This window comes from Tupaia chinensis, unplaced genomic scaffold (assembly GCF_000334495.1).
Source record: "Tupaia chinensis unplaced genomic scaffold, TupChi_1.0 Scaffold139431_1, whole genome shotgun sequence".
In the NCBI taxonomy this organism is placed as follows: domain Eukaryota; kingdom Metazoa; phylum Chordata; class Mammalia; order Scandentia; family Tupaiidae; genus Tupaia; species Tupaia belangeri.
The window spans coordinates 1,670,049-1,681,927 of record NW_006199316.1 but is presented as its reverse complement, the minus strand read 5'-3'; the positions used below and the strand labels follow the sequence as shown (position 1 = coordinate 1,681,927).

General features: G+C 47.7%; 1 protein-coding gene across 1 annotated transcript in view; it reads left to right on the top strand.

Annotated features, from left to right (window-relative positions):
* TENM4 (teneurin transmembrane protein 4) overlaps positions 1 to 11,879 on the top strand; it is a 665,800-nt gene that overhangs the window by 600,828 nt on the left and 53,093 nt on the right. Inside the window, 2 exon segments of the mRNA XM_027765687.1 lie at positions 7,168 to 7,400; positions 10,847 to 11,001. Of these exon segments, the coding sequence (XP_027621488.1) occupies positions 7,168 to 7,400; positions 10,847 to 11,001 (388 nt within the window).

The window sequence follows — 11,879 nt, the reverse complement described above, 5'->3', positions numbered from 1 at the left end:
AAAGAGTCAGACAGACCTGAAATCCAATAATGATTTCACCTATTTCTTAATAAGCAGGTGTGCTGTTTAGGTAATAACTATATATATTGCTTTACGATCATCATAATTAACACTTGCAGAGCATTTACTATGCAGTCAGAGAGGGTTATATGATTTGCACAGGTAATAGCCTTTTATCCCCAGACCACTTAGTGAGGTAGGCATACAGTGTTACAGATGGAAAAATGGTACCCTTGAAAACATTACTTCATCTCTCTGAGCTTTGGTCTCTCACTCAAGGTTAATTAAATCTCTCTTGGAGGGTTGTCTAAAGATCACAGGGGACTTCTGTAAACTGTTCAGGATTGTGGGCACAGGAAGGAGTTCTAGAAATGGTAGTAACAATAATAATAAAAAAAAATTATAGCAACAATAGCAATTGCATACTACGTTGTTATTAGTATAGTATAATTTGTTATTATCATAACAATAATGATTATATGATGATGCCTTCATTTTTACCAAGAAGAAATTCAGTCCTCTTATATATATATAGCAGATATGTACATATATATATATATATATATATACACACGCATGTGCGTGCGTGTGGGTGTGTAAAGATATGTTAAACAGAAATTGGCAGCAAAAGAAAAACAGAACTACTTGTATGTGATTATATATCAAATTAGACCCTGAGCTTCCTGGCAGCCAGAGCAAACTGGAAAACACTATTTTCATGGTTTGCATTCTCAGAAATGGAGGATATGCTGATTTTTAGAGAGAGTTTTATTTTTTTTCCCTAACCCTGAAATCTGAAAGCAATCTTCGCTGAGATTTATATGGGTGATACCGTAATAAATGACACATCGAGGTGTTTCCCTCAACTTCAGTTCTGCAGAACACACAGTAGTACGTTTCACATGGAATCCCTGGACAGAGACCTAACAATTACCTTGGAAACATTCCATTATATCCTTGCAAACAGTATCTGTCTAGGGCATGTCTATGTAGCTGGGAAGACTCGGGGGGACAGGGTACTTGTCCAGAATATTCACCATGTGGCCTTGGACTGGTCACTCCACTTTGTGGTCTCTAGTCTCATCGCCTGTAAATTGCAAGAGTTGTACTTTAGGATCCCAATGTTGGTGACCCTTTGATATCTGATAGTCTGGTTTCAAAGCCAGCTTCCTGCCCGCTCTCAATTCCTTGTTTACGCGGAAGCTTAAAACAATTTCTAAAGGGAACTAAAGTGTAAGGGAAGAAAGAAATCACTTTCTGCCGTCCAGTTTTCTAAGGACACTCAAGGGACAGAAAACCTGGGTTCCAACTCTGACCTCACTGGCACCTGGACTTTGGCAAATCCCTTCCTCTCACCAAGCCTCAGAGTCCCCACCAGGAAATGTTAGAGGTGGAAAAGAGAAATTCTAGGATTTCCCCCATTTCCTCCACTAGCTGTCCCAGCTACCCCCAGCAATACCATTTGTGTCCATGGCTGGTGGCCACAGAGTGCTCCCCTAGACCAGCACCATCTCTGCCTTTGTCCTTTCCAGACTCAGAACCAGCCCGCTGTGCTGGGCATGCTCAGCACAAAGCCCTGTGATTCTTAGGCATCTTCCTCCATGGACCCCTTCAAGGAGTAGGCTTCTTCACTTCATTCCATATTGCTTCCCTAGAGCCATGGGGGAATGTTTTGAACCGTGTTCTTCGGAAGTACATTCAAACTAAAACTTGTATCCAGCCTGGCTGCACATACTATATTAATTCAATAGTGCCCTTCACTGCCCCAGGAAATCGGTTGTACAGAACAATATTAAGCATGACATATTTAGCTTTTCCATTATGCACTAATATAAATATTCTAGAGGACTTTCAAGGTGACTGGCTTTGCTTAAAAGTTGCAATTTGGGGGGGCATTTTTAATTTTTTTCTTGGGATAGGGCCTGCACCCAGAGAGTAACGTTCTTTGTGCAGTTTTGTCTTCAAAAATAACCCTTTGAAGGAGATGTGATTATCCCCATTTCTCAAATGAAAAAGAATCTGAGACTCAGAGTAATGAAGTGATTTCCCCAAAGTCACATAACAAACTGGGCACAGAACTGGTATTTGAACCCTTGGCCGTGCGGCGCCAACATTCAGGTTCTTCCCACTAGTTCTGAGAAGTTCTTCCAGGGCTGCCACCAATGGGATTGAAGGACTCTTCTTTGCATGCAGCAGAATTCTCACTCAGAAGCAGAGACTAGATCACCTTTTATCCCAGGAGACTCGTGGGCTCCCAGCTCCTACTAGGAAGTCCCCTATACCATCTGTTGGGTGTCAGAAAAGACATGACGTGTTTTTCTACATTTTTCTATGCAAAAATGTGTCATGACTTTTCCAATGACCCACTAGAAAGAAAGTAGAGTGAGACTTGATTTCAGTTCTTTCACTTAAGAATTGAAAATTGTCACTTCCAGAGGGGCCCTGACAATGTTTGCAGATCTAGAAAAGGTTGTGAGTCCTCGGGAACTTCTAGGCAAACACTGAAACCAGAGCTGTGGTTCTACTCTGATCGGTTCCACTTTGGATACTGGAATCCAAACTGGATCAGGTATTGTCCCCTATCCTGGAGATGCTCCCTGCACAGAACAGGGCCTAGGGTCTCAGCTTACATCTTCCTTCTCATGCCCTGAGGGCAGTTATGGTTTGCTCCTTGAAGGACAGTCAACATTGGAATGCTCAGAGACCTTGCTAGAAATGCAAACTTTCAGGTTCTGCCCCCCTACAATGAACTGAAATCTACATTTTAGCAAAATATCCAGAAGTTTCATTTATACTTTAAGGTTTGAAAAATACTGTCTAAGGCCATGATTCCCAAATTGGACCATGCCCCACACTCACCTAGAGAGATCTCAGAAGTACAGATGTCTAGGCCCTCTGGTCGTTATGAGGAAAGCGTTCTTAAAGCTCTGCAGGTGGTTCTGATGTATAGCTATGTTCAAGAACCATCAGGCTAAAATGATTAGCAGTAGCTGTTTCGTCTGTACACTCCAGTCAGCGCAAAAGGAATTCATTCATTCATTCATTCATTCATTCATAAATCCCACAGAACTTTCTGGAGTACTCACTCTGAATCAGCCCCAGGGGAAACACCGGGGACTGGAGGTTGGTCTCTGTCCTTGAGGAGGGCACAGTGTCACAGAGGAGACAGCGAAACAGAGCAGTCTTCAGGTGCTGCAGACACAGGTGTTATCATCCACCTGCTCTCTAAAGGCAGCTCTCAGTCCTCGCCGCGCAGCGAGCAATTCTCCAGCTGACTGGGGAGATGAGTAGGCACCCCCAGGGGAGGTCGGGCAGTGGGTCTTCCCAGGCCCTGAGCAGTTTGGAGAAGTAGGAAGAACACAGACTTAGAAGTTAAATGGACATAGATTTGAATTCCTTCTTCCCCTAAGGAGTGTTTGGTTCCAGTCATCAGCCCTCTCTGTCTCCGTTTTCCAAAATGTAAGGAAATGCCTGCCTCCACATGGCAGTGGCAGGTAAACGAGGTCGTGCGAGACCAGCACAGTGCACGCCGGTGCTAGTGCAGCGTCTGGGGCTGAATCAGCATCACAGTGCTCATGGTGCATCATGTCATGGGTCACCGCCTCATCTCATGGTGCTGCAGCCCGGGAGGGCCGGACAGGCATTGGGGGACACAGGCACAGCTTCCGGCTCCAGGGCATGAGGAGGAAAGGAGGTGAAGGGTGTTCAAAGAGAGCCACAAACCAGAAAGGGCTATTGAGATGGAGAGCCATATTTGATCCTTATGATGAGCCTGTGGACAAAACAGAGCAGGCCCTTAGTTGTCAGACAACTGAGCGTCCTCCCACTTAAACTGTTGAGGGGACTTGCACAAATGAGAACCCACCCATCTGAGCTCGAAGCTAGTGTTAGGTCCCCTACACTTACTGAAGCCGGGCCTCAGATTCCTCCTTGGGCTTAAAAGATGCAGCCATGGCTCTGGCAGACTCTGGGAGAATCCTGCCAATGCTACCCTCTCCTGGAATTCACCAGTCGGAGAAACCCTACGGTGACTTCTCTGGGCAGTGCAGGGAAATGGGAGCTGGGATTCTGGAGGGCTGGCTAATCGAAGTGGACAGCATCCCCTTCTATGCCCCCACAGAATCACCCTGCCTTGCATCTGTCACCAGAAAACCCAAAAGATCAAGGTTTCCTCAGAGCCGCAGCACAGGACCTGGGGTCACTGCGTTCTAGCCAGCCAGAATCTTGTCATCTAGAAAGGTTAAATCCGTGCTACTTTAGAGAGCAAGTCACAGGGGAATTTCAGCATAAACAGGGCATCTGTCCTGTTGCCATCACCCCGAAAAGAAAAGTAAAAGAAAAGCTAGTAACCCAAATGAAAATACTGCCTCAATAACCTAGACATGGAGGTGCCACCTGTTAGGCTATTGGGTCATCAGAAATAATTCTTTTCCGTTATATTTCTATGCAAAAACTGCGTCATGACTTTTCCGACGACCCAATATATAAGGCAAGTGATTACTATTGGGTTTGGCAGGAAAACACATGACCAAACAGTTACGGCCTCATGTTAAGTGTCCTGTAACCCACATATGACAGATATGTGTCTCAGTGCACAAAGAAAGGCCGGGGAAGGTTTGCCCAAACAGGTACTGTTTAAAGTGACAGGAAAGGAATGAGAAGCCAAGAGAAGGGGACGGGACACTTCACAGAGCAGGAAGAGCAGGTGCTGTCCCACAAAGACATATTTGAGGACCACGGCATCTGTGTGCCTGGGGTCTAGGGTGTCTGTGAGCACAGGGCTGGAAGGGAGCTGGGAAGATGGAGCCACAGGACATGCAGGGCCTTGGTGCTGCCAGGCAGGGATATCCTGCAAGGGAATGGACACAACATGTGGGTGTGTGGGCGAGATCGGGAAGAAAGACTTGATGCAGGCCCAGGCTACAGGCAGAGGGACTCCTTCTGTTTGAAGGAGTAGTGGGAGGACTAGAAGGAAGGACGTTGGAGAGGATCACATCAGAGTAGTTGAATTCAGGAAGAGGAAATAGGAGGAAAAGCCTCGGGACTAGATGTCTGACCCTGCTAAAGGCACCCAGTTCCCAAGGATACCATCCAAAGCAAGGGGCTCTTAATGCCAGCATTCAAGGCCTGGTTAAGACCCTCAGTGACCTAGACACTGAAAAGGTTATGGAGCCCTAGCCTTCATTTGAGATTTGTAAAACCCCAACCTGTGGAACCAGCAGATGGCAAAATGGTTATGTTGCTGAACTCCCTTGTAGTTGACCACGGGTCCAGTCCCAGACACAGCAGCTTCAAACTCACACTGAGCGCATGTACATGCATGCCCAAAATCCCAAGAGGAAAATGGAGAAGGGATTGCAGCCCGGCCATTCCCCACCGGGAGTGATTTCTTTCTGTCTTTCTGTCTCTCCAGCAAGCACATGCACCCTATAGCAAAAATATCTCTTTAAAAATTTTTAAAATAAAAAACCCAACCTGTAAAATAAAATTCTGTTTTTCAAAAGGAATATCTCTTTAAAAATTTTTAAAATCAAAAACCCAAGCTGTAAAATAAAATTCTGTTTTTCAAAAGAACTCAAAACCTAGCTGCCTGGGAGACGTGAAATAGCATCTTTCTAGACTTGAGTCTCTTGCTTGCCTTTCAAGGCTGGTGCTCTGGGCACTGCTCAGTCTGTCCCCTGAGCCCCGGGCACACTCAGTGCCCCACTGTGTCCTGCAAGTGACCAACGCCCGCCATCCAGTCTGAAGAGAGACACATTCCTTTAAATCAAGACTTTCCAGGGTTCCAGAATTGAGATACGAATTGAGGGCCTGATGAATGACCAAACCATGCACAGGAATGAAAAACTCTCTTCCCACATATGAAGAGTCCAACCTCAGAGCGCCTGAGACTCGGAAGAAATGGTGTTTCAGGACCATGACAACAACACCAAAGCTTCATAAGAGATACCGACTCTGAGATCATCTCCAAATGCCAAGACAGATGCAATCACTTGTCATTAAGTAGCAGTCACAATTACTGAGTGCTTGCTCTGTGCCGTGCGCGATGCTAAATAATTTCCCCAGTGCACTAGCGAGGCGGCTGGTAACCCCCCTTTGTTGTCGATGAGGAAAACTTGAGACTCAGGAGACCAGGTAACTGGCCCAGGGTCCAGAACCTGGAAATCACAGTTAGACTTGGCACCCAGGCTGGAGCGATGCAGAACCCTGTGCTGTTTCCCTTTCCTGTGCCTGGGGGCGGTGCCCTGTCTCCCTAATGCCTCTCTACAGTCGGCCTTCTCTTTCCTCTGCTGGCACAGCCCCGTCTTCATGACTTTTCCAGAAATAGCCATCATCGTTCCTATTTATTTTCCCTGGGTTTTGCTACAGGTTACTTAGCCTCGCAAGTCATTTCTATCTGACTGCAAGGACACTCCTGGACTCCTGAGAAGTGCAATTTGAGTATCCACAACAGATGGCGCTGACCCGGCCAGGAGTCTGACCTACTGGGGTCATATCTGTCAGTCTCCAGATGGGGGTGGGAGGTGCTGGAAAAATCCTGCAGAGGAGGGCTTGTGTTTTGGAACTTTCTAAGTATTGTTTTGTTTTATCTGGGTTTTGTCTGTTTTCTTGAGAGAGAGAGAGAGAAGGGAGAAGGAGAGGGAGAGGAAGAGAGGTGTTTGTGATAGGGTCTCTCTATCGTGGTCTCCATACCCCAGCCTCCCAGCCAGCTAGGACCCCTGCCATGTCCCAGCTAGGCACGCTGCCATGTCCAGCCCAGTCATGTTAGTCAGGGACCCAAGTGGCCCCAGACTGGCTCATCAGCACTTACCAACTACACCACCACTGCCGGGCCTGGGCCTCTCAAAGTGCTTTCCAAAGTCAAGCAACTCTGTTTCTGAATGAACAGTTCACCCAGAGTGAGCCTCAGGGACAATCTTTGTAAGAAAATGCGTATCTAGCACCTGATAGGGCATGGCACTGGGCTGGTCGCTGAAGTCATTTGCAAGAACTTTCTGTTCTTTTTGTGGGAGGGAGTGAGGGATAGTTAGGCCAACCACTGAGGTCCAAAAAATGGGGGAAACCATTACCCAACAGAGGGACCATGTCCTGTTAGGACTTTTCAGTTTGGACTCTGAAGGGTCGGGGAAGGAAATGCTCCCTAACCGGCCTGTCCTTGCTCCCCAGTCACAGCCCGGCACATAAGTACTACCTGACCACAGACCCCATGAGCGGGACCGTCTTCCTTTCTGACACCAACAGCCGGCGCGTCTTTAAGATCAAGTCCACAGTGGTGGTGAAGGACCTGGTCAAGAACTCCGAGGTGGTCGCGGGGACAGGTGACCAGTGCCTCCCCTTTGATGACACTCGCTGTGGGGATGGTGGGAAGGCCACAGAAGCTACACTCACCAATCCTAGGGGTAAGACTTTGCTTTTTAAATACTGTCAACAACATTTATTGGAGGTGTTGTCTATTTCAAAAAAGAAAGAACAGGACCAGTCCTGTAGCACAGAGGTTAAATGTTATGCAGAGGATGCCGGATCACACCTGGCAAACCAGGGTTCAATTCCCAGCTCCAGCAACTTGGTAAATACACTGAGTGTGTGCGTGCATGTGCCCAAGATCCTATTAGGATAGAGAATGAGAGGAAAAAGGATTGCAGTGTGACCAGACTCCACTGGAGGTGGAGCTTTCTCTCTTTTTCTCACTCTGTTTTCTGTCTCTGTCTCATGGATACTCATGTCCTCTGGCATTTAAAAATATTTTTCCACTGTAACATTCTGCTCTTAGAATTAAAACAGTTTTGGAGGGACCAGCAGTTGGCATAATGGCTATGTTGCTGGACTCGCATGTAGTCGACCGTGGTTCAAGTCCCGGACCTGGTGGCTTAAACTCACACCAGGCGTATATGTGTGCACGTGCATGCCCAAGATCCCAAGAGGAGAATGGAGGAGAAGGGCTTGCGGTGTGGCCATCCCCCCTGGGGGTCTTTCTCTCTGTCTCTGTCTTTCAGGCAAGCACACACACCCTATAGCAAAAAAAGCTCTCAAAAAAAAAAAAAAATAAAGAAAAGAAAAAGAAAAGAAAACAGTTTTCTCTGAGGACTTTTACTCCCCGCAGGCCCTCCTCAGTTGCTACACATGCGTGTGTGTTCCCCCCACCACAACCCACAGCCCCCACACTCACACAGATTGGGTGGCAGCGCAGTTGCCCAAAAGGCTATAATTAACCCAGATAGAAATGACAAGTCTACTACTCTCTGCAGACTCTGCAGCAGGGAGGAGAAGAGATGTCCGTTCATTTAGCACAACAAAAGGAGAAAAATGAAACTATTAATCTATTAGCCTGTGCAGCCAACGTTGTAAACAAGAAGCCCCGTTGTTCACACGGGTAGCTCCTTGGTCACAGAGGACGGGAGGGAAAGACAGGGCCCAGCCGGGCAGGCTGGAAACGCCTGTCTTGGTACTTAAAGAACGACTGAATTCCATTCTAGGCAAGCAGGGCCACAGCAAGACTTCCTGGCCCTGAGGCCCTGGCCCTCCGCATGTCATCACTCTCCAGCCTCACCAGCTGAGTGAAGGGACACCTAAGTTCCAGTTGTCCCATCACTTCAAGGCCCTTGGGTGTTTTCAGCCTCCCTGATGCCCATTCAGAGACGCATGGGTCCAGAGAGCACTGGCCCTGAAACCCACTTTTGCATAATGATCATAGTTGTTAGTAATTATCAAGGGCCAGCTTTTATGGGTCAGTTGTTACAGTCCACATGTTAGCAACAGGGGAACTGAGGCTGAGAAGTGAAGTGGCTTACCCATGGTCATCCAGCGAGAAAGCTTGATCATTCAGTGTCTCCACCTTGCTGAAGCCTTTTCTGACCCCCTCGTCCAGTTTCTTCCACCTAGAAAATGGAACAGAACAAAGGTGACCAGCTCTCCTCTAGTTCTCCACGACCCTCACAAGTCTGTCATTGCCTGTGGTCCCCCACCTGGTTCTGACCCATTTCTACACTTCCTCGTCTAGCCCAGGCACTCACAGGACACGTTTCATCTTCACCCCTGAGCAGGTCATGGTCTGATGGGGGTATGTCTGACATGATTCTCAACCTAGAGCAGAAATCCTATCACCCACGCACAGTCTTATAAATGCCTTGGTCAGGCCCAGCCACTCCCTGGATTAGTACTTCCAGGAGTGAGGCCAGCAGGTGCCTGTGGCATGTTGGAAACCTCTGCAGGTGACTCTGATCCACATCCCGGGCTCAGAAGCATGGACTCTGTGCAGTGGTTCTCAGACATCCGTGTGTATCATTGTCACCCAGGGTGCTTGTCAAAAATACATGCAGGCCGTCAGGTTCCACTTGACATATCCTGGAGCAGAATACATTTTAGCAGGTGCCCCACGTGAGTCCCACAAACATCCAAAAATGAGGAAGACAGATTTAAAACAGTCCCTCATTTTTGTTTTTTTGGGTTTTTTTTTTTTTTTTACCTTTTTTTCATGCTACGGGTACATGCACATATTTGAGAGAGGCGGGGGAGATAAAGCACCTACTGAGAGGCCTAGTCATGTCCATTTTTTTTTTCCCTTTAGGGTGCCCCACGTGAGTCCCACAAACATCCAAAAATGAGGAAGACAGATTTAAAACAGTCCCTCATTTTTGTTTTTTTGGGTTTTTTTTTTTTTTTTACCTTTTTTTCATGCTACGGGTACATGCACATATTTGAGAGAGGCGGGGGAGATAAAGCACCTACTGAGAGGCCTAGTCATGTCCATTTTTTTTTTCCCTCTAGTTCTCTGTCCCATCAGGATCCTGGGCATTTGTGTGCACACCCAGCATGAAGCCAACTAGCCTGGGATTCGAACCCCAGTCAGCCAAATGGGCTCCAGCTTTCTTCTGCACAACACCTAACTATTGCACTAGGGCTGGTCTGCAGTCCCTTTATGTGGCAGTTGAGAAAACGAACACAAAAGTGCCCAGTGACTTGCCCAAAGTCGCACAAGCTGGGTCAGAGAGAAGGTGACAGGGTGAGACAGCCTAGCGAATGGAGCAGATGAATGAGTAATCATCCTGATTGCCTTCCTCTGTGAGAAGTTAAATTCAACAGTATTCTCTGCACAAATTCGTAGGATTCTTTTCAAACTCTACACCATTGCATTGACCAATGAAACTAGAATAATAATAGTAGAAAAACATGAGGGAGAATTATCTTAGGAAAGAAAAAATGTTATCCAAAAGGGGATTTGATTATTCTAATAACAGGGCTTCAGACCCAGGTTAATTTAAATAATTCACAGCATTGGTATTGAAAAAGATCCTCCTTCCACCACTCCAAGTTACAACTCCAGGCCCGGCCACAGTGGCACGCACCACTGAAATGCTGTGCTCCACTGACTGAGGCCATGCTGGAGCCTAGGTTTGATTCCCAGCCTGATCTAAAGGCCAGGCACCAGCTGTGGCGTGTGCCTGTAATCCTAGCAACTCTGGGAGGCCGAGGCAAGAAGATCTGAAGCTTAAAGCTGGCCTGGGCAACATAATGACACCCTATCTAGAAAAGAGCTGAGTGTTGTGGCCAGTGCCAGTGGTGGCACCTGGGAGACTGACGCATAGGGAGACCAGCAATCTCTGATGGCAGGAGGGTAGGAGGAGGAACCCTGGAGAATCTGAAAACCTGGCTTCTAATCCCTTTTTCCAACAAGTTGCCGAAAGCCCGTGAGCCTCTGTCTGCTCACCTTGAAAAGGGGAATGAATGTCATGTGAGGGCCCAGTCAGATCCTGCGAGGGGTGCCTGCCTAGTCAGCTCGCAGGCTCCATGAACAGGTGGGCCATCACCTCCCAGGCTGACTTCCCTGTTTCGGCTTCCCTGCCTCCAGGCATCACAGTGGACAAGTTTGGGCTGATTTATTTCGTGGACGGCACCATGATCCGACGCATTGATCAGAACGGGATCATCTCCACCCTGCTGGGCTCCAACGATCTGACGTCAGCCCGGCCCCTTAGCTGCGATTCTGTCATGGACATCTCTCAGGTAAGGGGAAAGCTTCTTCTGCTAGATCCCCGGATCTACACAGTCATCCTCTTTCCGGCCACCCACTTAGCCTGCAGGCCACTCACATGTGCGCTGAACAAGCCTTAGATGGTCACATAGTGCAGGGCCTGTGATGAGCACCAGGAACCCAGACACACAAGACACAGCCCTGGAAGTTCATCACCAGAGGTCACAGCTGTGTAGCACAGAGAAGGTTCAGGGCCAGTGAAGACGCCTGCCCAGACAGCCTCAGGGACAGCAGAGAGGGATGGACAGAGTTTCACACAGTGTGGATTTTGACCCCTCTTGGGTCCACTGACAGGTACTTCTACTTTGTTTTCTCTCCAACCTGAAAGCTACATGGGATTCTGTCCGTCTCTACCTCTTCTGTAACCAGGGCGCCTGGTAGGCAGTAGAAGCACTGCCCGTATTTGCTGATTGACTGACTGACTCTTGGCCACTTACTAGCTCAATAGCATCACACAAGTTTCTGGAGTCTTTGGAGCCTTGTTTTTCATATCCATAAACGTGGAAATAATTCATCTGGGCCTGGTCATCCTGCCAGTCTTTGAGGATGTGTGCAACAGTGCATGGAAGGCTTCTGACACTGCTTGATACGTCAGGGGGATGGACAAACAGCAGTCCTCATGCCCACTTTCACAAAGGAGGTGACATTGGTGCCAGGTTTTGAAGTTTGGATAGGGATGTTCTGGACAGCAGGAAAGAAAAGGAGACATTTCATGCAAAAGAAACATCGTGTGCAAAGGCACCACGATGTTCCCAAGCTGGCACATTCAAAGGACATTGGAAAAGTGGGTGCTTGGAAGGAGGTGGCAGGAATTAAAACAGGAAGCATGGCTTGGGCCAGTTAGGGAAAG